The 26,289-nt window shown below is 37.0% G+C and overlaps 1 protein-coding gene across 1 annotated transcript in view; it reads left to right on the top strand.

The window, feature by feature from the left end:
• The window catches only part of LOC131056070 (probable acyl-CoA dehydrogenase IBR3), a gene marked incomplete in the record, with an annotated part of 256,769 nt that overhangs the window by 101,843 nt on the left and 128,637 nt on the right, over positions 1–26,289 (top strand). The window contains 2 exon segments of the mRNA XM_059216575.1: positions 7,701–7,969; positions 8,147–8,320. Of these exon segments, the coding sequence (XP_059072558.1) occupies positions 7,701–7,969; positions 8,147–8,320 (443 nt within the window).

The following is a 26,289-nucleotide window of genomic DNA, read 5'->3' as shown; positions in this document are numbered from 1 at the left end:
ATCGGGGACGACACAAACTTCGGTGTACCTACCCCTTCTTCCTATTGGTCCTCACTCCTGGAATGCAATTTTCTCATTGGCTAAGGAAGTTTGTTATAACAAACCCTAATTAGGGTTTCTATCCTTTAATTCTAGCCATTGATTCTAAGTCAATCAGAGCCGTCAATTTGTAAAGGGCTCAGCCTTGGCTCCTCATTTGTAAGGGTTAATAGTCAGAGAATAGTTAGGAGTTAGCAAAAGAGAGATAGTCAATAATTAGTAGCTCAATAGTAGATAGCATTTTAGAGTAGAGTAGAAAGAGAAGGCAAGATTGCTGCAAAAGACATGTAAACTTCATTGAAGGAATGGTGAATTCTATGTGTCGATTCTACAATTTGCATGGCCTCTATACTTCTCAAATTTAATTTCATGTTGTATGATCAATGGTGAAATTTGTATGATCAATGGTGAAATTTGTATATCCATACTACTAGCGGTTTGTTGATTGCAAACTTGCCTTGCGTAGTCAACTTGAATCATTCAGCTTAAGCCTAACTTCAATTATCGCTTCTTCATTGATATTCATCAACCTGACGGTGTCTATGCTTGTAGCGGTGATCTGAACATCATAAAGCTTTCCTTAAAAGATTGCATTAACCTTGTGGAGATGATCCTAGCATGTCAAAGCAAGACTTAGTTAAAGTTTCATCAAAGGTCATCCATTGCTCCTACATTCTTAGTGTTAGAATTAGATCCTTCTCCAACCCTTATCCTTTTCCCTTTTTAAAAAATCAAGGATCAGTAAAGACCCACGTTCCAGTGATATCCAAAGCAAATCAGACGCTCAGGTCATCGAATGTAAGTCCCCTTGTGATTCCAGCAAAATCACATCATACCACAAGAGCTTATCCACACGTAGAGAACTTACAATCAGAACTTTGGAGCTACTCCGATTGATCCTTCTGCGAGATCTTCAGCATTCGGGGAAGCTTTATTCAAGAGAGGATAAGGTACCTTTAGGTATTTTATTTTGTGTTCTGTCGTGTACAAAAGACACATCAACAGATGGGCAGTCAAGTTTCTTGGACACACTACAGTCCATACAACATAAACAAAACATAATGAACACAATATAGAAATCTGATCACATCATACAAAAATATATCAGCGTTTCGATTATCTTTTCAAAACTGAACTATTTCTTCCAACTTTCATTGTATCTGTAGGTGGCAGTTATGCCATAGTCATAAATAATTTGTTAGTATTATAATTGGCAATGTAATTACTTTTGTTCCCAAGAGGTTACTGGTAGTTGCTGACGATTGGCAGTCTTAACAAACTGCCAGGCACCATATATACTTTGATTGCTGTATCAGGAAACATTCATGATTGTATAAACATTACACTTTGATAATAAAAGAACATATCTTTTTGCCATTTCTGGTGTAAATTACTTTTCTTTGGTATGTTACTATATCTTGTTTACTCTACATAATCAAGTAAGTTCCCTTCGAGAGTAAACATTTTGGCACCACTGCTGATTCGAACCTAGAGATCTAACTGACACAGAATGGTGACAAACAAGATGGCAAAGTATTGGGCCAACCAATTGAACGACCAAATTCATTTGAGGAAGAGGACGACCCAAGGCAGGACGAGTTCATGCAGGATTTGGTATACTTGTGGGAATCATACGTCAACTAGTACGTTTGACAGGAGGCTCATGAAAACGAGGTCCTTGAGAGCATTGTATGGGACAGCCTAATAGTGAATGGCACTTTCGATCGTCTCCTTTCCATATTACCAAGGTTGTTGGCACATAACCTCATTGCTCTCCAGGACTTGCATGAGGACAAAAAATCGAAAGCAGCGTCGACAACAGAAACTGCAACGGTACGAGGAGAGAAACTGTAGGGAGGAAGAAGAGTGGGATATGAGCAGATGCTGTGCTCTTGGCAGTTAATGCCTGTAATGTCCCCTTATGGGTTTAGGGATGCTTTAGCCATAATTAATCAATTTCAAGATACTTATGACTCAGACTGAATATATTAGGAGACAACTCCACCTTAACATGCATCAAATCAATGATATTTCGCAAATCAATCAATTAAATATTCATAAATAAATTAATTGTCCATCAAACATCCCTAGTTCTTAATGTAAGTATCAAACCAATTGTAATGTCCCCTATTAGGAACATCTCCTTCCCCACTTCTTGAATACTGATAGTAATAACATGTTTTAGACTATACGTATACTAATTTCTTATGTATTATGAATATATATATGAAATTAAGTATGACTGTCATACATATTGCAGTCCATATTAATATTACTATTTATTTTGCATAAGAACATTATCGGGCTTCATATATTAAGCATACTTATTAAACACATCCCCATGCATACCACCAAGAACAAGGATGTTACTGCCTGTAACTTAATAACAGTTCTGATCTGATTTGATCCATGGTGATCCTACTAGATGTTTTTGATTCCTTTCCTTTATATCTCTCAATGTGAGGGAGAGGTCACACCTCTTCATCATGTATGCCCTTTGGCAAGAGACACACCCTTTCACCATTCTCTTTGAGAGAGTGCAACTCTTCATTATTTCTGCCCTTTGAAAGGGACACAACCTCTCATAATCAGATCTGCACTTATTATTTAAATCAGATCTGCACTTCTCATTTCCAAATTATCCCCCCCTCTCAAATGAGGTTCTCTTCTCCCTTTTATCTCATTGTTGAGGGAGTCACAACCTTTCCTTTCATTTCTTTTGACTTTTCATTAACTTAATTAATTTTTAATTAATCATATTTAATTATATTTAATTATTTTACTTTATATTTTAATTTTATTATTATCATTTATTATTGAATTTTATTTCAAAGTGGGGACATTACAATGCCCCTAAGGCCAAATAAGGAAAGAAAACATATTGCAAACACTCGGGAGGAAAGAGAGGGATTAGTGAGAAGATCTCCTTGGATCAAGGAACAAAGTGACAAATGCATGGTCCTAAACTTCTCCAGTGTCAACAAGATGACTCAAACCATGACCTTCTATGCCCAATGCAATGGTTTTCTTGGACTCCTTGTCAACAATATGGCACTTGTGTCAATTGAAAATGAAATCCAACTTGGCACAATGGTGCATAATCTGCCTCATTGAGAGTAGATTGAGCTCCATTCCTAGAGCATGGTATACATTGAGAAAATAAGAGATTTCCCTCCAGATTATATTTGAACATTGTATTTGCTGACACCTATATACTCACCACCACCGAAGATCATTGAACTTGAGCAAGCCTTATACTCATGAACCAATCCTTGTGTGAAATTTTTTGTGATGCTCTCGAATCAATGTACCATGTAAAAGAATTGGAGTGGTTAGTTGGTCGTTTGGCCATAGACATAGAGATGGATGACTCCTCTTCTTAGGATGTTGTGCGACATGAGCTTTTGGTGGAGGCCCTCCTAGTTTGGATTTTTTATTAGCCAATCTCTTTCCGCAATGCATCTTCAAGTGACTTAGTTTACTACAATAATGACATGTGCGAGTCTTCAAATTCTTCAAAGTATCTTCCATTTGTCCTTGACATTTTTTCTAAGGTTACTTGCTTTTGCCTTTGTCTTTGGCTGCAAAGGTCTGTTCTATACTTGTTGAATCATTGCTGCTACCAAGCTGGTTTTTCCATCTGTCTTGCTACAAGAGTTTGTTGCACAAATCATCAAACTTCATGTCAACATGGTACACGTGATGTTGAGTGTATGAAAGGCTTATAAGACTGTGGTAAGCTATTAAGCATTATAATCACCATGTCTTCTTCCATCCTGCAACTAATAGCCTGCAATTGATCACGATTGTCCTTTATTTTCATCAAATGTTGTTGCAAGTACATCTTCTAGTCCATTATGATCAAGAACAACATATTTTTCAAGAATAATGCCCTCCCTTTATCTAATGCCTTGTGCAGATTCCAAAGGTGTTTGCCAATTCTCTGCAGAAGCTTTGCTTGATGGAATCTTTGGAAGCATCTCAACGGTTGACTTATAATTTAACGAACATAATGGCTTTATGATTATGCTCATTGAACTTGTCTTGGTCTTTATCCACAACCATTGGCCAGGTCTTAGTCTCAAGGATGATTTGATCAAGGCACTTGTATTCGAAGATAGTGAGCATCCTCCATTTCTAGGTGTTGTAATTTTTTTCTAGTGAACTTCTGGCTGCCTTCCAACATGATGTTGGTGAATGAAGCAATCATTCCCACAATCTTAAGTCAAAAAAACAAGAAACCTATTGTTTTTGTAAGCAACTGAAATTTTTAGGAAAAAAAATTAGAAAACTCAAGCAGCAAACAAAACCCACAATTTTAATAACAAATTGGCAAAAAAAATCTGCATTAGAATTATGGAAATTTGCAAAAACATGTTCTTTTGCCGCTCAAAAACCCTAGGTGCCTAAAAATTATGAACCTATTAGAAAAAAATGCAAAACAATTGCTATTGCAGTCATGATTTTGTAAAAAAAATGTAGGAAAACCCCAAATCATAGGAAAAAGCCACAAATTTAATCAAAAGATCATACAAAAAGTTGCAAAAAATTGTAGGAAAATTTGGCTGAACTATAGCCGTTATCAAGATGCCAAATAACCTATATTTGCAGGTCTAAAAATAGCAAATTGTCGCTTTTTAAACCTGCTAAAAATCACATCATGAGAAAAGCACAGAACTCACAATTTTTGTCAACAAGAAATTACCGAAAACACTGTAAAATTTGTTGAACATCGATCAAAATCTTCTCACAAGTAGAAACAAGGACAAATGCAGTCGGGCACTATATCTTTTTCTTTTCTGCTTATCTTTTTCAAAATTTCTCTTTCTTGCTCCTCATCACTAAAGAATAGAGGATTGTCAAGCACTATATATCCTTTGTTTCCCTCCAAAGAATTCTCCTTTATTAGAAATCTTTTTTTCTCATTTGGCTCCAATGAGTCAAAGCTGATATTTCGCATCTTATTACTCTTTTTATCATTTCCCTCTTGTTATTCCATCAAGATACTCTCTACTTTATGAAGAACAAGCTCTTGTGCATTTTTTTATGCTTAATGCTCACTTTAGTGTCTTTAACTATCATGTTTGGTTTTCAGTGCCATGAGTGTCACTATTGATACTCTCTATTCTGTTGTTGATTTTGTCTGCATTAGCATTTACAGGATTACCTTCTTTTAGATTGTTTCTTTTGAAATTATCTTGTAAATTTTGATCATTTCTTATTCTCTAAATTCAGGTGTGTAGTTATTCTTGGTCCTTTTTAATTTTGGGTAGTCTCTTTTTTGATGCCCTTCATTATTATAGAGAAAGTAGTCATTAACCCTCCTAACACTTCAATTTTTTGCACATCACCATATGGCTACCCATGTTTATTCCAAATTGCTTAGGAATGTTGACCCCATGTGAGAGAGTGACTAAACCCTAGCATACATGTGTGGTTAGGTGGTTTCAGTTTCCTCTAACTAGAGGACGTTACCCAGAGGCTGCAACAAGTGGGGGATAAAATACCACAATTGAGGTGAGATGTTTTTGCTAATTACCATATGAGAACTATAAAAGCTAAAACTTTTTCATTCAATACTTCTAGTGATTAGGCTACAACTTTGAAAATAGACTTACCTACATTCCAATACTCTTTATTCAAGGCTCTTTTTGCATGCTATGGTTCGTAAAGAAGACAACAAAAAGACCTTTTTGAACCATCTTACATAATGACAACATATATACCAAGTTTTTTTTCCTTAAACATATAGGAGCCAATCATGAAAGAATTTTCTTGATAGAAGATTTTCTGTATTCATGGCAACAAAAATACAACTATGTTCTTTAGCCTATTTTCCTCTTTGGAAACAATTGAACACATCTTTATTTGGTTTAATGAGAAGAGTTTCCAAAGGAGGAGAAACTTATCTTCTTCTCTGATTTGTTGACGTCCTCCTCCATCTCCTTTTGTCAGCTCTTGGAACTTAGATTCCAAAGGAATTTCCACTCTTTCATCACTGTTCAAAGCTTTTATGTAAGATTTTTGTTCTGTTCAATATTCTTTTTGTCATTATTATTATCTTCCACCATGTTGTCTGTCCCCTTTTCATCCATAACTTCCCACCCTCCAACAATAACTCCTAGGATATACACCAGAGCACCAGACATTGGTGGGAGGCTCAAAACAAACAGAATTCAAAAAGGGAAAAATAAAAAAAATGTAAAAAATAAAGGAAAGACACCCAGACCTAAGCAACACAAGCAAACAACACCACACCGAAAGAGAATAAGAGGATAACTCAATCAAGGGTGGCTAAAAGCACTAATCAGAGTTGATTCTAGAAGGGAGAGCTGCAACAACGTTGTCAATGGAGGTTGACTGTTTGTCACCTCCATCTACATCAGAGTTCACTTCCTTCTCCCACTTTCGTATGTTTTAATTACTCTATATTTGGAACTTTGAAAAAACTTTAAAAAAAAGTGTATGAAGAACTTGTGCAAATAAACAATGGGCAGTAAACTTACCTTAAATGATGTGTTTTTGATACACTCTAACCTTCTTCTCACTATTGGTCTCTTTTCTTCACACAATTGTTCTCTTTCTTTTGTTCTTCACAATGTGGAAAGCGACAAAATGAATTTGTTTTTTAATTGTGGTTGTTAGTGGGGCTATTTTAGGTTTATGGTTGGTGTAAAGGGGTGTGGAGGTCCTTGTGGGCTCCCCCATTCCTCTTTTTTCCATGTTTGTGGTCTTTTTGTTTTTCAAATTGCTTTTTATGTTGGTTGGGTCATATAGGATTGGTAGCTGTCTGTTTTTTTCTGCTGTCGTTCTCTGCAATAAGTTTGATGTTTTGGAAATGTTACCAAATTTCTTTTGGAGAATTGGGTTGGAGGAGGGGCAGGGATGTTTCCTATCCATTCCCTAAACATTCCCTCTAAGAAATGAGCCAAAAAATGTAGGGGATGTGTCCATTGGGCATATATTTCTCTAGTGGCTAGATGTGTTTGTAGACATATATAGAGAAACTCAAAAGTGGCAATCTAATCCATTTGTTGTCTTTGTGTCGTGAAGCTTGACTCAAAAATGTCAACCCAGAAATTGTAGCGAACTTGTAATCCAAAGACCAAAGATTATTTATTTGAATGAGAATGGACCATGCATGCTTAAAATCTCTCAAAAATTCTATATGTTTTTGTTTTCCCTCCATTTATTTTGGTGTAACATGTTTCACAATTTTTGGACCTCTTGTATTTATTTTTCCTGCAGAGATGGATACTATGATATAAATTGAGATTTTTTGGCTCACAAATTTTCAAGAGACCTTTTGCATTCAATGTTAGTATATATTTTTCCTATCCTATGGGGTTTTTTGTGCCTGTTATTTTATTTCTACATGTATTTGTTGCTTTTACAGTGGAAGTAGATCTAACCAGTTTTACTTTACCTGTATCAATATAATGCACTGGTTTTATGTTCAAATAAACTAACCTTTAAATATTGATAATTGATGTCTATTTGTCTTACATTCCATCTCTAACACACTTTACACTGTCTGGTCTAGATATACTGGTTCATCATTCCATGGAAGGAGACAATTTGTAACTTATGAAGTATTATAAAATCGTTTTGCTATAAATGAATCAACCTTTCAATCATGTTTGACTAAAGTTTGCAAACAGGTAATGTGACATTGGAAGCAAACATCTCTTCACAGCAGAATGTTACAGAAACTCAAGATATTCCTATCAGAGGGAATGGTTTTCTTCCTAATGCAAGAGTACAGGAATTAAGAATGAAGCTAATGAATTTTATGGAGCAACATATTTACCCATTAGAAAAAGATTTTGTTAGGCTTGCTCAATCAGACAAGCGGTGGACAATTCACCCTGCAGAAGAAAGATTAAAAGAAATGGCGAAGGATCAAGGTCTCTGGAATTTGTGGATACCTGTAAGTATGAAGTTATTTTGTGATTGCCTGTGTTGGGAGCTATTATTATTATTTTGTTTGTGATTAATTATAGAAATGATCAGTTTTATAGAAAATTGATGCTCAAGGTGTCTGAAATTCCATGTTCGTTTGCCAGTTTTATCCCCGGAGGTTGTTTTCACCTTTCTCAAAATACAGGTTGACAGTGCTGCAAAGGTGCAGAAGTTGTTTTCTAAGGATGACCATGAGAATTTGTTATTTGGTGCTGGTCTCTCAAATCTTGATTATTCATACCTATGTGAGATCATGGGGCGCTCAGTTTGGGCTCCTCAAATTTTCAACTGCAATGCGCCGGACACAGGAAACATGGAGGTAATCTCAATTCATATTGATCTGGTTTGTTTGTGTTTCAGAAATTAAGTGCTTGCTATGCATTTATTCATTTAATTTTATTGATCAAGTAAACCTGATTTTTGAATGTGACGTCAAGCTCAAGATCACTTCAGAATGAAAATCTGTAAGTATGGGATTAATATTTTTGCACAATATGAATGAGGTATCATGGTAATAATCAGATGGATAAGTTTATTGAATAGACTGAATTGGGTCACTAATTAGAGTTTCTCCTGAATTTGTACCTAAACTATTTTGATTTAAATATCCTTTTTACTTAAAGATTCTCCAATTTACCAAAATTGAGGCGTTTTCAGGTTTCTGCTTATATATGATATCTATCTAGGAGACAAAAGAAATATATGTATATTAACATTGGTCTTAGCGAAACAACTGTTAGGAAGCTTGAGTTAGAAATGGAGACCTTGTGCTTGTAAGTTGTACCTATACCCATATCTCTCCTTGTGACTATTCTTAATGTAACATGGTAGAATCCTTGAAAATGTATGCCTGAATCTCATTTCAAAATGACAACACTATGCCCATATCCTACAATTCAAAGTGCCTATGACTATAAACTAGCTTTTAGAGTAAGAGGGTAAGAGGATACAAATAAAATATTGGCACTTTAATATCACTCTGCAATTTAATGAAGAAAGATGTAGGACTCCTATTCCTAATTTTATATTGAAGATGTGATTTCATGATGGTAGGTGATCTTAAGGGTTGTTGTTTCCAAGGAGGAAGATTTTCTTTTATGATAGTTTGTAGGGATTGTAATGTTTGAGTTGGCAACTCTAATTCTATTTAGTGTCAATGCCAAACCTAAAGTTATGATTGACATCAATACCAGGGATAATCTCCTTCTAAATCAAGGTCTATTTTGTCCTACATCAGCATTTGAATCAATATTTCTATTATTGCCAAATGATGTGAGTGCCACATCTCCTTAGCATTGATATTTGCCCCTTTCCTTGAGGGGCACCGTTGCTTCTATGAATTGAAGGCCTAGACTTATGTCTACTTCTTGTCACAGCTCTTCCATATGTTATGAATCTTGGTGGGCAAAGCAGCTTATATGAATTGAGGGTCCAGATTGGCTGCTACTTCTTGTTACAGCTCATCCATATCTGATGAACATGAAGGGTCAAATATGGGAGAGAAACCATTTCATCTTCCGTAATGATTTCTTTCCAGAAATTTTACAGGGATGCATTATCCCACCCAGAACAGCCCATTTTGGAAATTGGGGCATCCTTGGGACTCGGGAATGGGAATCGAATGTCCCTCTGCTGCCCCACAATCACTTCCTTTAGGGAAGGAAATCCCGGACATGTCCTCACCAAATCAAAGGATATCCTTGCCTTGTAGAGATTTTCATTTCCCCCAACATCCCCAATCATCCAAGGGACATTTGTTCATTCCTCTACCATCTTGGGGATACTAGAGAGTTTTGATGTTGAACAAATTTTCCCTATGCTATGATAACAATTTGATCATTATTAAATCCTATTTCAAAATGGGGACTATTACCTATTTTTCACTTCTAGTTGAAAAATATTTTGAGATATGCTTGTTTTTACAAAATGAAACAAGTACGTATTACTTCTGCTATATTGCATTCCAATTGCACTAGAAAAAATGAACTAAGGATTATATTTTAAATACTTCTAGTTTGTAACAGCAAAAGAGAGAGAGACATCTCATCAAAAAAGAGAAGTATTTTTATTGATATTCAAACATGCGTCCCACACAAAGAGTTGTGAGACTAGCTACATACATGAGGTGCAGGAAGGAAATACATAAACATGTATACATGAGTACAAAAATAAATAGAGCATGTTGAGAGTGGAACCAGTCATTGCCTGAATGACTGGAACGGTTGGAGTAGCCTTGATGTTGCCTTCGTCTTGCTGCTTTGTCCTTGTCTGCATTTGCCTTCCTTCCGGTATCTGCAAAGGAGTTAAATATGCAATGGCTGATTACATTCCTAACATGTATACTAATGCATGCATGTATATATAGTCCTGTTGTGACCTTTTTCACACATCGCCCCATTGCAAATGGGGACCCCCTCTTTTCCTGCTTTCTAGGGTTTTGTTAGTGTCCTATGACCTTTTGCTACAGTTTCACAAAGCCTTGTCCAGTTCAGAGCATTTCAGGCCTTGACGATTGAAAGTTAGTTTTTGCAAGTTATGTGATTCCAAAGTGTGAACACCACTAGAGTGCTTAGAGAGGCCAAAGGACGAAGATCGCAATTGATTTGGACGAATTTGGACAACTTTCTATTTTTAGAAAGTTTGCTTTTTTGCTTTTTCCTATTTTTTAGGAAGTTTTGTTTTTGGCATTTTCAGCCCGATCCTCGGTATGGCTATTTTTAGAAAGTTTTTCCTATTTTTTAGGGATGTCTGCTTTTTGCTTTTTCGGGATGCAAACATAGGGTTTACACTTGTACCACTGACCAGCTTCGACTGGAACTCTAAAATTCCAAGTTTTGACCTAAAAAGCTAAATCCCTAGATTTTAGGCTTTTTGTTTTTTCGGGATGCAAACCTAGGGTTTACACTTGTACCATTGACCAGCTTCGACCGGAACTCGAAAATTCCAAGTTTTGATCTAAAAAAGCTAAATCCCTAGATTTTTGGCTTTTCGCTTTTTCGGGATGCAAACCTAGGGTTTACGCTTGTACCACTGACCTTCTTCGACCGCGATCCATATTTTCAAGTTTTGACCCAAAAAGCTAAGTTCCTATATTTTAGGGGGTCATGGCACCTTCAAAGGATAATCAGCTCGAAAAATCATCCTGATCCTCAAATGTCCTGAAATTTGGCTAAGTCTGGAATGTCATCCTGATCCTGAAATTTGACTAAGTCTGGAAAATTGGAGAATCCTCCAAAAACTAGATTTTGCATTATTCGTCCTAGAGGCCCGAAACCACTCTCAAACATCCTGACAATATATATGAAATATAACTTAAAGTATAAGAACTTATACTTAAATCTTATATTTCATATATAGTCCGCCCTCTTGAGAGCCTCCAAAAGTCTGCCTTGAAGAGCAAAGGTCTAGAAGTCCGCCCATGTTGGAGATGTCTAAAAGTCCGCCATGTTGGGAGGTAGACCAAAACTCCGCCAAGATGGGAGAGATGCTTGAAGTCCGCCCAAGAGGAGGGATGCCTAAAGTCCACCCTAGGAGGTGTCTCCAAAGTCCGCTCAAGGTGGGAGAGATGCCTAAAGTCCGCCTTAGGAGGTGTCTCCAAAGTCCGCTCAAGGTGGGAGTGTTGCCTAAAGTCTGCCTTGCATGGAGCAACTCCAAAGTCTGCCATAGGTTGAAGAGGCCATGGTGGCCAACACTCCAAAGTCCGCCATGTATGTGTAGGGTGCATAGGGGTGTAGCCTAAAGTCCGCCCAAGCATGCCAAGTGATGAGAAGCCAAGTCTAAACTCTGCCATAGGTTAGAGAGCCATGAGGAGGTGTCTCCAAAGTCCGCCCAAGGTGGGAGAGATGATAGAAGTCCGCCCAAGTTGGGGACAACACCAAAGTCAGCCTAAGATGAGAGACCACCAAAGTCCGCCCAAGATGGGAGCCGCCACCAAAGTCTGCCCAAGATGGGAGCCGCCACCAAAGTCCGCCCAAGATGGAGGTCATGTAGGAGCCCTCTCCCAAGTCCGCCAAGGGTAAAGAGAGCTATGAGGAGGGCCCTTCAAAGTCTGCCCCTTGCCTTAGCCAAAATTTCGCCTTGATGGAGAGCCATGAGGAGAGACCTTCAAAGTCCGCCCCATGCTTTAGCCAAAATTTCACCATGTAGGAGTCAACACTCAAGTCCGCCCCACCTAAGGAGGTCATGTGGGTGCTAAGGCCCAAGTTTGCCAAGGTTGAAGGGGGCCATGAAGGAGGCCATGGAGGAGCTCACTCCCAAGTCCGCCATGTTTGAAGAGACCATGGTGGAGCTAAGCCTAAAGTCCACCCCACTTTGATGGAGGTCATGTGGGAACAAGGGTCAAAGTCCACCCCAATGCCTTAGCCAAATTTTCACCATAATGGAGGCCAAGGAGGAGCTCTAGCTAAAGTCCGCCATACCTTGGAAAATATCCAAAAGTGCGCCAAAATTCAAGAAAATTGGAAATTCAAAATTTAAAAATTTCACCAGGGCATTGCAAAGTCAAACACAATCAATATGATGTCATAAAAAACTTATCTAAAATTTCGAATTCGAAGACCAAAATAGAAAGTTTTTCAAAATGGAATATTGGAAGATTAACAAAGATTTCAAACTTGAAAGTCAAAATGGAAAGTTTCTAAAAAGGGAAATTCATGGATTGTGAGATATTTTCCAACCTCAACCAAAATAGAAAGTTTCCAAAGAAGAATATTGGAGGATTAATTAATATTTCGAACTTATAAACCAAAATAGAAACTTTTGGAAGATATTTTCAAAATTGGAAACATGACCAAAAACTTTCCGAAAGAACTGGAGATGAAATTAGAAGTATTTTTTTTAAAGGTTTCTACTTGAGAATTTAACCTTGCTTACAAATACTTCATTTTAACTTCATTATTACATCAAAGAGTTCGAAATTACTAAGGAAAGCTTGATAAAAGTTCAGTTCGAAGAACATCTGGACAAGGATTTTGACATTTTTTGGACGTTGGATAATCGCTTTAGACCAGATTTTTCGCGGATTTTTGGAAAATAATCAAGCGCGATAAGATCATAAAACCTTCGTAAAATTTTCTGAATATTTTCGAGAGGATTTCTAGCCCTGTTCTGCACATTCGAAGGTAAAATCCAATTCAAAATGCAGATTTAATGGATTTTTCTGAATATTTTCAAGAACTTGAGAAATATTTTTTTCAAAATTTTTTTGAAAAAAAAAATATTTTTTTTTGGTTAAGTACGAAAATTTTCAAAAGTTTTAACACTTGATGGTGACTTCAACCAGCCTCAAGGCTGAGGGTCTTGAGGTGAAAATTCAATTTTTATGGCTAAGTATGAGAGTGAAAAATGGAAAATTTTCCAACACTTAGCCATTTCGCGGCCTCGATATTTTTTTTGAAATTTTGCAGAAATTTTCTAACTTATCTTTCCTTTGGTTTTACAGGTCGCAGGAGGAAGTAGAGGCGGGATCATCATCATAGAGGTCGCAGCCGGATAAATTTCAACATGGGCTTGCCCATCATTCCTCCTCAGCCAGTGCTTTAGCCTGACTTGGATTTCAGCGATGAACAAGAACACGTTATCATTGAGTTGTATAGCTTGGCCTGGTCTATGAGAAGAAACACTCCTGATTGGTATCGCATGAGTTTTATCCTTGATGAGGAGTTAGACATCGCCGCACGTATTGATGCACAAAATCAGAGGGAACAACAAGAAGTTAATCCACCTCCCATACCTGCTCCTGCACCGCCTTAGCAAGATTAGAAGTGGCTTATGTTGGGATGGCGTCTCGTCATCTTTTCCAGCCAATCAGATCGCTCCAAGTTAGCATGTCCAGATTCAATGAACCTGACCCATCCAGAAGCTTCTAGAAGGGCACACGTCACAATATTCTATTTTCATAAAAGATTTATTTTTAGCAAGGAGGACAAGTGTCCCAAATGTAATTGGTCGAAAGTAGTATTTTGGGGAAACCCTAATTAGGGTTCATGATTATCGATCTTGGCCCTTGATCATTGTTCGATCTCGGCCATTCATTGATTTTCAAGAAACTATATAAGGCTACCTCCTCTCATTTGGAGGGTGTGAGGTTTTTGATGTATTGTTGCTTAAGGTCATTTCCAGATAATATATTGCATGTGCGCTGCTTTGTAATCTCTATTATTTGAATGATTTGCATGGTTTCAATTGCCTCAACACTTAGTTAGAAATAATTTAGATTTGCTTTAATTGTTGTTAATTGAATGAAGGATTTGATAAGTATCAATTGATGGTGTATTTCCGCTCATACTTTTGGTAAATGGATGATTTCCATTCTACCGTGCAAAGTTAGTCTGAGCCTATCACTTGTGCATCCCAACATCTCGATCATAAGCACAACCCATTGAAGATTGCACCGGCCTTGTGTAGTTGTCCCTAGTGTGGCGAAGCAAGGTTTGGTTTCTCGAAAGCATCCAGTTGATACCGTCTCCAGAATTCGTAGGATTAGATTAGCCTTCCTAAACCCTATCCCTTTTCCCTTTCTTTGAAAGTCTGAATCCCAGAAAATCCCCAAAAAAAGAAGAGCCTAAAATTGCTAAATCCATCCAAGTCCAGCAGTTCAAGAATACTTGTCAAACGTAAGTCCCCCTTGAAAATTTCAGCATACACTACCCAAGAAGCTATTCCACTAAAGTCGCTTGTTCGCACATATAGACCTTGGAATCAGTAGTGATTTTTCAAGAGAGGATAGAATACCTTCGGGTAACCTATCCTAATGTTTGGTAGATGATAAAACAGACACCAACAAGTCCCTACATGCATCAGGTGCATATAGTCAGCATCACGGAAGATCTCAGGAAGAGCAAATATCAGATCAAAGGAAAATCATCATACATATGCATATTATTTCTAACATGTTTGCTTCATGTGCAGGACTAGGAAAAGGTAGCTTGCTGGTCATAAACTTCACAAATGAGTGGGGGTAAATGAGGCTCCCACAAGGGTTGAGCCCAGCTCATATAAATTCAACAAAGGCACACAGTCATATCTCAGAAAATGATGCAGACAAGAATCAAAATAGGTATGAACAGCAATATGAGTGGTTTTGTATTTAAAGAACTAGAAGCATTATGGTAGTTGACAGCAGTAAGGGGAGTTTCATGATTGTAATAACTCCTATGTAAGACGAGCTCTTCAAACATCAAGACAAAAAGGATGCCTTTGTTAAGAGGTTAAGGCAATCATCAAGATGCAGTCATAATACCTTTCATTCATTGTTGCATGATAATTTTTAAGAGTTACATCAGAGACCAAGTGGACAGATGCAAATAAAACCAGGCATTCACAGCAGACAAAGACAACTATTTTCAAAGGCCTGTGACAGCACAATCATCACTTATTACAAATGACAGTGCATGATAGTTGCCCTAATAGATAATACAAAGGAGTATGAGAATCACAGCTTATAGTCAAAGGACAGTGTATAGACATTAAAGGTTCAAAAGCACAAGAATGACAGTCTTTTAAGGACAATAGTGTTGAATCACCAGATAAGAATTTTTCATCAACATAAACCCTCGTGGAGATACAAGGAGCAGCCACAACATTAAAACACAAAGACAAGCCAGTGCCTTATATAGGTTGTCAAAGAGCAATGCATTCTAGCAGCTCTTAAGGTATGAGCAAAAAGAGAGATCCATGCTATACAATGGAGACATTTTAATCCTTTCCAGATTTATCAGTGGTTATCAGAGAATAATTTCTTCTCAGAGCATAGAAGGAAGAGGTTTTATGGTTTCCAAAGGAAGATGCAGTGCAGTCCCAACATGACAAAGGAATCACACACAAGAACCCAATAGCAGTTCATATATTTGCACAACAGAGCAGAGAGAGTGAAAAGAGAAGCGTCAAATATGAGTTATAATGAACCCTTCTTTGTTTAAAGCTCAGAAAAAGAAGCATAGCGAACAACAAAGCTAATTGACAGTTTTCTTTTTCCAATAAAATATGCTCAGAAATAGCAGGTTATTTGGTATAAATAATATGCACCTATAGCTGCCATTAATGAAAAAATCTTCAGAAAATTGTTCTCATAAGCAGCTATAATGGGGTCCAAGAAAGAAAATAATCAGTTCCAGATTTTCGAACCAGGAAGCCACCTTTGGCAGCCAGCAATGGAGACAAATATGCCCTTCAATTCTGTATTTTTCCTAAAATAAACCCTCGACTTGTGCAGAGAATAAACCAAGTGGAACCCTCACTTCATAGGATGAGGAAACATTCAAGAATAATCATAGACAGTAAGAGATGATGATATCAGTGAAAAGAATCGAAGATCATTGCCAACACAAGTTCATAATGAAGCAGTATACAAGAGACAACGTTTTTCTCCTTTTTTCTCAGTCACTAATTCTTCAAAAAGCCGAGTTGGAGTGCGTAAGGAGTAGCTTACCTGAAACAACTGGTAATGGCGTGCTAATCTGAAGGTCGTTTTCATAATTTCCGCAAGAAATCAGACATGGCGACACCCAGCAGAGCAAATCAAAGGAAAAAATCACGCCCAGTTTTTAGAAAGTGCAAAGAATGTACAAAAAAATCTCCACGGCAGCCCTAGTATGTGCCCAGAATCATTAAAAAATTGCAGTTCAGCCTTTAAACCCTCATGGCGGCTACTTCACGACAGAGTTTTCTAGTGGAGAGGGATAGAAAATATCAAGATGAAGAAAGAAATGAATATTTTAGGTTTCCTTTCCCCTAAATGTATCGACCTTGGGATATTTTGCCTTGTTCTCTTTATCTTTTCCTCATGCTTAATGCCACGCGAAAATGCAAGGGGTCGTTTTCTTTATTTCGCATCTCCCTAGCCCTTTTTTATTAAGTGACTTATTTTATCACTTAATAATTTATGTTTTGAAATGATGTAAATATTTATTAAGTGGTAAAATAAGTCACTTAATAAATATAGTTTTATAAGGTTTCTAAGCTAAATTTTATATTTGAATAAGATAATATTAATTAATTTAATCTAAAAATTTATCACGTAAATCAAACATTTGTTTTGTTTTAATTTTACACTTTAAAATCAAAATACTATTAAATGGAGTGAAAATAACATTTATTAAAGTGATAAATTTAAGTCACTTTATTAAAATTATTTTTCCTCATTACACTTACAGTATTTTAATTTTGAAATATAAACATAAAACAAAACAGATATTTAAATTACATGATAAATTTTAGATCACTTTATAGGATATTATCTTTTTCATTTATTGAAGAGGTCAAAGAGATATTTTTGCATTGATGAAGGCTTGCAGGCCTATCAGAGGATATTTTGGAGCCATTTATGGTGCTTTTAGGAGCTTTTATGGTTGCAGTATGGCTTGGCTTGGCTTTTGGCCCAGGTTTCTACCTTTCAGACCTGTTTCAGGTCTTTTAAAGTGGATTTTTTGTTTATGCTCGCCTAAGAGGAGGTGGATTATTTTTATTCATTATCTGCTTTTTGGAAAGCATATATACTTGAGGACTTCACTTTTTCAAGGGTTCTTCTTCATTCATCTTTTTGGCAGACTGTAATTTCTGAGTTCTTTCTGCAAAAGGGAATGTTTTTGTAACACTTTTTCAGGAATAAGAGAGCATTGTAACAACTTTGAGCAGTAATAAGCAGTCCATGCCTTCCCATATTCTTTTGTCATTGAGTACTTGGTGTTTATGCAGTTTTTTTTTGTGATATTCTTGTCCTTTAAACTGTATTTTCATGAGGGTACCTTATGCAGAGGCATAATTATTTGCAGGTTATAAATTGTGAGTGAAATAATAGTCTTAGGTTGTGAGAAGTGTTTTTCTCTTCTAAGGACTGTGATTTTAGCCTTCTTATAAATTATTTATGCAAGGGTTATGACCTACTGGGTTGTGTAGGTGAGTATTATTACTGTCATACTGTTTGTTGTTTGTTGTTTTCTTCCTCAAGACACTCAGTTTGGTGCATCACCTGTTAGGCAGTAAGTTCATTTTTCATGTTCCCCTTCTCTTTCCTCAAAAAATCATTAGGATAGTCAGAATTAGGTGATAACCAGTTAAGAACCAGCTTTCTCTGGAGGTTCACTCCAAGTATTAGGCAACCCACAAGCCTAGGAGAGTTCCCATGTGTCACAAGCCTACTGAGTTGAGAGCTTAGCAAGATAGGGTGCAGGTTCAAGTGATAACAGGGACATTACAGTCTGTCCCGCTCAAGATTGCTTGCCATCCATATGAGGGGGTGTACCTAGTGAGGAATCCTATACCCTGTAATGTCCCTAGATTATAAATACCCAAATTTTGCCCTAATTGAAGTGGGGTGGGGGTTAGAGATACCTGTCGCTTTGATTGAAACCCTGCAAGTAAGTTAGGAAATACACATAATTATAATTCATTAAATAGATCTATTAGTTAGGAAACACCAATCATACATATATAAGGCATAGTCCTAATTACAAGATTAAATTATGCTTGGGAGTTCAATCATAGAGGGCATAGAAGAGAGTGACTAGATAGGGTGCCCTAGGGACCCTCTACCTTAGGCCCAAGGGTGGATCTCATTCCCCCTTGGCCTCATGTGGTCCATACCATATGACGTGGAATACCTAGTGAGGTATCCTATCATCGTTTTTCTTAATCTTGTCACCCTTAACGTATGTCTCATGGTTAACACATTCATTCACCATGATAGAGAGCATGAGGGCCATCACAATAGGGTGCCCCAAAAGTCTATCCTTATGTAATATCCCAGTAAATCTTTTTTGAATTTTTAACAATAAGAGATACAAGCAATCACCACAACCCGTTAAGGTTAGAGAAATAATCCAAACTGCTGAAAGGGAACCCTTCCACCTTTTGTTCACCAAGAGCTCAGTCTGGGAGGGTGAGAGCATACAGTGTTCCGGGGATCGTTAGCAACAATAATCAAACTGAAATTACAATGCCTGGGCGGCAAACCAACCCCTTCTGCTTATCTAGCAGGATAGAAACCAAACTCTTGGCGGTAAACCGGCCAAGGGAAAATGACAAGAAACTGAAATTCAATCACTCTACCGCATATTTCAGCGGGAGGACATTACATTAAACTATCACTCTACTGCATATTTCAGTGGGAGGACAATTGCATTAAACTTATCACTCAACCACTTATTCAGTGGGAGGACTGAGTACATAAACTGAATTTCAAAGTAAGAAGGCGGCTAAGCCAGCCTCTTCCACTTATGCAGTGGGAATTACAAAATAAGGTCAACAAGAATGATTGATCAGTACTACTGAAACAACCTTACAAAATTAGAGATGAAAGAAGGAGAGTAATGCAGATTTCTACAGCAAGAATATAATTTTCTATTACAATCAATCTGCAAACTGAAAGTACAAAACAACAGCCCATGGAAACACCCAAATGCTCATAACTCCCTCATTTTTCATCCAATTTGACTCAAACCAGTCCCAAACCCACTGTAATTCACTCACAACAACAACCAATCAAAACCACAACCCAAACAACCCAACAATTATTTGGCACACATCCCAATGCAAGCACAAAACCCAACGCTAGACCTAGGAAGTTCGAATTTGTCTAGAAAAATCATTGCTGAATTAAACTTGCTAAAAACTTACACAATGTATTGCCATGGCTAGGAAGGAAGGATGAGTCGGTACCCAGAATGATGGAGTCGCCTGGTTAAGAGGTGTGAGCAAAATATACTTTCAGCAGTCTCGCGACCAGCAACCAGAAAACACTCAAATCCCACAGAGAAGACTCCACAATCTGCAACTCATTCACCCACAACACTGGGAATACAAGGACACAGCTAGGTACTATCTTGCAAGTACGAAACTGAGACTTAGCTAGGAAGCCATACTTTGAAGCTCATATTTTCAGTAGCCAAACCAGCAGCATAACGATGCAATTTCGAAGATGTCTCAAATGAGAGCCCAAGGCTCTTATTTATAACTCTTCAACAACCAAAATCAAATGCAAATTCCTCCAAACACCACTCCTTCATTTGCATTTCATTTCACCCAAGTGTAGTGCCACTTTTCATAAGTCAAACCTCATGCCAAAAGGGAAGGGACCCATGTTAATTACTTGGCAAATAATGGAGATGCAATATAACATAATATTTCTCTAAAATATTTCGCCATCCCATAGTACACATGAGTTTCGCCAAACACTTAGGATAAAATAGGCATTAATCCCAATTTTAATAAATCAGTCGCAAATAATCAGATTAATTAAATATTAAACCTTAGGATGAGGAAATAATATTTAATTATGTCGCATATGACTCCTGTATTGATTATTAACACAACTAGGATGAAATTGAGCCAGGACGACCACAAAATTGCTGCATAATCAGAACCTTGTCTACTGCCAAAAATAGAATTGTGTCACACTGCCACTTACTAAAAATACTAAGTCAAGAACTAATGCTCAGAAAAGCATGGTCATTGCATCCAGAGGCAAAACATGGAGAGCTCAGTAGGACAGTAACACCAGAATGGCCATTCCCTGACTTACTAAAAATAGTAAGTCCTCATTTCATCAATGCTGGACCCCTCATTCTTCATACCACCTAGCCTACGGGTCTCAGGAATAAGCTAATGGACCACTGGAAGGTCATCAGTGAGAAGGGGACATTACACCTTCATAGGCCGAAAGGCAGCACCCTCTGTACCCCTTTGGCCTCATGGGTGTAATGTCCCTACTTTGAAATAGATTTTGATAATAAATAATAATAATAAAATTAAAACATTAAAAATTAAATTAAAATATAAAATAATATAATTAAATATGATTAATTAAAAATTAATTAAGTTAATGAAAAGTCAAAAGACATGAAAGGAAAAGTTGGGACTCCCTCAATAATGAGATATAAAAGGGAGAAGAAAACCTCATTTGAGAGGCGGGGGGGGGGGGGGGTATAGTTCGGAAATGAGAAGTGCAGATCTGATTATGAAAGGCTGTGTCCCTTTCAAAGGGTAGAAATAATGAAGAGTTGCACTCTTTCAAAGGGTGCTAATGGTGAAAGGGTATGTCTCTTGCCAAAGGGCATACATGATGAAGAGGTGCGACCTCCCCCTCAAATTGAGAGATATAAAGGGAAGGAATCAAAAGCATCTAGTGACATCACCATTAATCAGATCAGATCAGAATTGTTATCAAGTTATAGGCAGTAACATTTGTGTTCTTGGTGGTATGCATGGGGATCTGCTTAATATGTATGCTTAGTATATGAAGCCTGATAAAGCTGTTATGCGGAATCTAGTAATAATATTGTTATAAACTGCAATATGTATGAGAGTCATACTTAATATCATATATATTTATAATACATGAGAAGTTAGTGTACTTATAGTCTAAATCATGTTATTACTGTCAGTATTTAAGAAGATGGGGATGAGATGTTCCAAAGAGGGGCAGTCTAAATCCAAGCAATAGGTTGAGTCCCAAGATAGGGTGGGGATTAGCGACCCATAAGCCTTGAGGGTATAGACCAAGATAGGTAAGGGCTTGGATCTGGAAACTTTGAGGGAACCTATTGTAGTTAGTCTCTAAGCGCTTTGGTAACATATGTAAACCCTTCTCCCTTAAAACTGAAGTAGTAACTGGGTCTGATATCTATATTAATAATGATATTAATCATCTAATGAGGAAAATAGATAAGCACTTGTTAATAACTAATTGAAGAATATCAATCAATTTTAATATGTTGAAATAGATCAGGTAGGGGACATTACAATGGGACTCCCCAGTCTTATACCATAAGGTGGCATGCCTAGAAGGTAACCCCAAAACCATTCCCGTACTTGTCATCTCCTCTCTCTCTCTCTCTCTCTCTCTCTCTATCATTGCTGGAGATACTCAGAATGTATGCAGATATGTTGTTAGACATTGAGAACATATGCAGGAATATATTTTACATATAATCAACCAACTGCAGAATATAATCAGATTTCTATTTACTGATTTATATATGAATAAGAAATCATAAAGCATTGCATCACAAATCATGAGTATGCAGTAATTATGTATATAGATACAGCACTTTATGCTATGCATAGGAATTCACACCAACTGTAGTGATAAGCCAGACTGCTGAGAGAAATATTTAATGTCTATAATAAATCAGAATCCTTCAACGATGTAATGATTGATGATTAATCGATTGATTGAATGAATTTCTTTGATTGTATGATTTGAGGTATTGGTGAGTGATAATGTAATGAAGGCTGGTTTGATATATTGGTTAAGGATGATTGAATGCATGTTGATTTGATAGAATGATTTGCTGATTGGATGTTGCTTGATTTGAATGATTTGAATGATCTCTTTTATACTTCATTGGTTAAAGGGTCAACACCTTTCATAAGACTTGGGTCACCACCCTTCATTAGAATTCAGTCACCACCCTTCATTGGTAGCTTTTAAAATATTATATCCTTTCCTAATTGTTTTCTTTTCCTCCCCTCCTCAAATGAGATCTTCTTCCCTTTATATCTTCCATTGTGATGGAGAAGTCACACCCCTTCAACATGCCTGCCCTTCGAAAGAGTCACAACCTTTCACAATCACTACCCTTCGAAAGAGTCACAACCTTTCATAATTTCTGCCCTCCTTTGGAAGAGTCAGTTCCTTATTTACTTCCCATTCCTTCCTTCTTCCATTGACTCCTCCTTGATTCACATGTCCCCTTCTTTCTTTTCTCCTCTATCTCCCCTCTCAAATGAGGTTCTCTTCTCCCTTTTGTGTCTCATGTTCAAGGGAGTCAAAAATTTTCAGTTCATGCCTTTTGACCTTTCATTAACTTAGTTAAACTTTAATTATATTTAATTTTATATTTTAATTTAAGTGTCATTTTTTATTTTTTGTATTTTAATATTATTACTATTATAATATTATTTATTATTAAATCCTATTTCAAAGTGGGGACATTACATAGCCATTCTCCTATTCTTGTCATCTTTATTCTCCTTCCTATGATTGGAGTTCCCTAATCTAATGGTTAACCACGACAGGGGTCTAGGACAAACTACATTAGGGTGTCTGGAAGATCCTTTCCTTCTAAGCCCAAGGGCGGGGCACTCCTTGCACCCCCTTGGCCTCATGGGACTATCCGTCACCACCATGAGGTGGCATACTTAGAAGAGGACCTCATAACTGTTTCCCCTCCTTGGATTCCCTTTCTATCCCTCTCATTGTTGATTGCTATGTCATATCTGATCTGATTCTGTTTGATTGATTCATTGATTCAATGAATTCCTTTGATTAGAGGATTTGAGGTATTGGTGAGTGATGACTAAGTGATTGTTGATTAGATGATTGACGAGTGATGATGTAATGAATGTTGGTTTGATATATGATTGATAGGATACTGATTTTGATAGAATGATTTCCTTGATGATTGTTTTTGTGGATTCATGAGTGATGATGATTGAGGGAGTGATCCTTTAATGCTTGGAATGAATTCTCCTTTATAACTTAATGGTGAAAGGGTCACCACCTTTCATAAATATTGAGTCATTACTATTCATTGTTGCCTATGAGAATAATAAACTATTCTCCAAATTGATCTTCCTTCCATTCTCTTCCTCAAATGAAACCTTGTCCCCTTTATAACTTCCAAAGCGAGGGAGATTCACATCTCTTCATCATGCCTTCCCTTTGCAAGAGTCACAACCTTTCACAATTACCACTCTTTCTAAAGTTCACAACCTTTCATCATTCCAGTCCTTGAAAAGTGACTTCCTTATTTTCTGCTCATTCCTTTCTTCTTCCATTAGTCCTTCCTTACTCCCTATGCTCCATTCTTCCTTCCTTCCTTCATTTCATTCTTTGATCGATGCCTGCATTTTTCTGTATTAAACCCAGAATCAGAATTCCTATTCCTTCCTCTTCATATTAATTGTTTACTCTTTTTATACCTTCATATCTGATTGAGGAGACACATCTCTTTGGAAAGAGACATTCCTTTAAGGGGTAATGTCTCCTCATTGCTGTCTTACTATTCAAATCAGATCTGCACTTCTCATTCTTGATTAAAAGTCCCCTTTCAAATGAAGTTCTCTTCTCCCTTTTATATCTCATGTTTGAGGGAGTCACAACTTCTCATTTCGTGTCTTTTGACCATTCATTAAACTTAACTCAAGATTAAATATTTTAATTCTATTCTGTTATATTTTTATTTTAATTTTATTTTCATTTTTTTATATTTCAATTTTATTACTTGTATTTATCATTAAATCCTATTTCAAAATGTGGACATTACATCCGCACATGTACAACCAACAAGGAGAATGTACGGCCAGCATGAACAAATCAGAAAACTCCCATTTGATCCTCCTCTATCAGATTTGCAATGAAACTCTGGTAATGTTTGAACAATAAAGTCTCCAATCAGCTCAATTGTGTTTCTTGAATGAAAACACCAAGAAATCCTCAAAATTGTGTCTTTCAACCATAGTTACAAGAATTTGCCAGAATCGCCGAATCTTGCTGATTTGTGAGGCGAGATAGTCTTGCAGAGTCTAAGAGTTTCGAGACACAGACTTGCCGAGTTAAAATGAGAGTTTGGAAGCACAAGTTTAAAAATGAGATTTTGGAAACACAGTAAGCTTAAAAAGGTTTGACTGAGGCTAGCAAAGTCTTAGCAGATTTGTAGAGTTTGACCGAGGCTAGCAAAGTCTCAGAGTTTGGTTGAGGGTGCACGAAACAAGTTTTAAATTCTTGAAAATCTTTGAATTTCTTGGTATTTCAATTTGTCGAATCTTTGCTGCGTTTTCGCTGAGTCTGGGCGTTGAGTCCAAGTCCGAGTCTAAAATCAGTTTTAGTCCAAGTCGAGTTCGGGTCTTGTAACACTGCTTTCAAAAGTGTGGAGAGGCATTTCATCTTCACAAACCCTAGGAAGAACAATCTTCTCAAAAAGAAGAGCAATATCAAATATCAAATCCACCATGCAAGAAAGAACTCTTAATCTCCTTTTTATAGCCCCTAAGAAGGGGTTGAGCTCTTCAATTTTTCTTTTTAAAACATTTAAATAAAATCACCATCTTTATAAAGTGTTGTCCATGTCTTCAAAAGGTCCTTTTTATTAAATATTGGCACTTTAATTTTGGTGCCCCGAATAGTCTTATATTAAATATTTAGTAATGATAAAGTTAAATCTTTAATTTAATGTTATAAATATCAATTTATTGTTATTTTATAAAAAGTCTCCAAAGTATATTAAATATCAATATATTGATATCCGCAACTCCTACTAACATATTTGAAAATAGTAAACTTGCCAACTGGGTTAGTCAGTGCCCAAAACTGATTTACTAAAAATAGTAAGTATTGAAGAACTCACCCAAAATCTCTCCAGAATAGGGCATTACGCTCATAATAAGTCCCAGAGCTCAACTAAACATATAATACTACCATCTCGTTAGATAAACTGATTCCAAAGATCCCTAAGCCTAGCACCATTAGCCTATGGGAACCCACTAGATAGGCTAACTGTCCACCATACTAAACTTGTTAGGAAGGGGACATTACAATCCATCCTTCCTAAAATTGCTTGTCCTCAAGCAATCTCGACTCTGGATGTTGCAAAATTAGCTCATTTCCCACATTGCATCCTCTATTTGTGCTCTTCCTTTTGACCAAAAACTGTTTAATAACCCTCCTCTGTAGAGTATGCTCTCTGGTGTCTATAATGGCCTATAGAATCAATACCAACTTACCCTCCTCATTTAATGATGGCAACTTAGATGAGGGAACCAATTTGTGCTCGAGTGCCTTCTTGAACTTGGATACATGAAAGACGCTGTGTACTCTGCTGCTAGTTGGTAACTCAAGCTCATAGGCAACCTCTCCAACCCTCTTGGATATTCTTCATGGACCACAGATCTTAGGCTTAAGCTTTTCTTCTCCACTCTTATTGAGAGTAGATTGTTTGTATGGTTGAAGCCTCAAATAAACCTTGTCCCCAACCTAAAAGCTGCATTCTACTCGATGCAGATCAACATATAACTTTTGCTGATTCTGTGCCTGCTACAAATTCGTCTTTAGTGACTTCATGATGCCCTGACTCACCAACAATAAATCCTTTACCTTAGGTACTCTACTAACCCCAAAAGGTAAATCCATGATGCCCTGACTCACCAACAATAAATCCTTTACCTTAGGTACTCTACTAACCCCAAAAGGTAAATCCATGAAGATGGGTGTCGCATATCCATACAAAGCCATTAATGACGACATCTTGATGGACATGTGATAGGCCGTATCATAGCAATACTCAGCAAGGT

The sequence above is a fragment of the Cryptomeria japonica genome, chromosome 2 (genome assembly GCF_030272615.1).
Source record: "Cryptomeria japonica chromosome 2, Sugi_1.0, whole genome shotgun sequence".
Lineage (NCBI taxonomy): Eukaryota > Viridiplantae > Streptophyta > Pinopsida > Cupressales > Cupressaceae > Cryptomeria > Cryptomeria japonica.
This window is presented reverse-complemented; position numbering and strand designations above follow the sequence as displayed.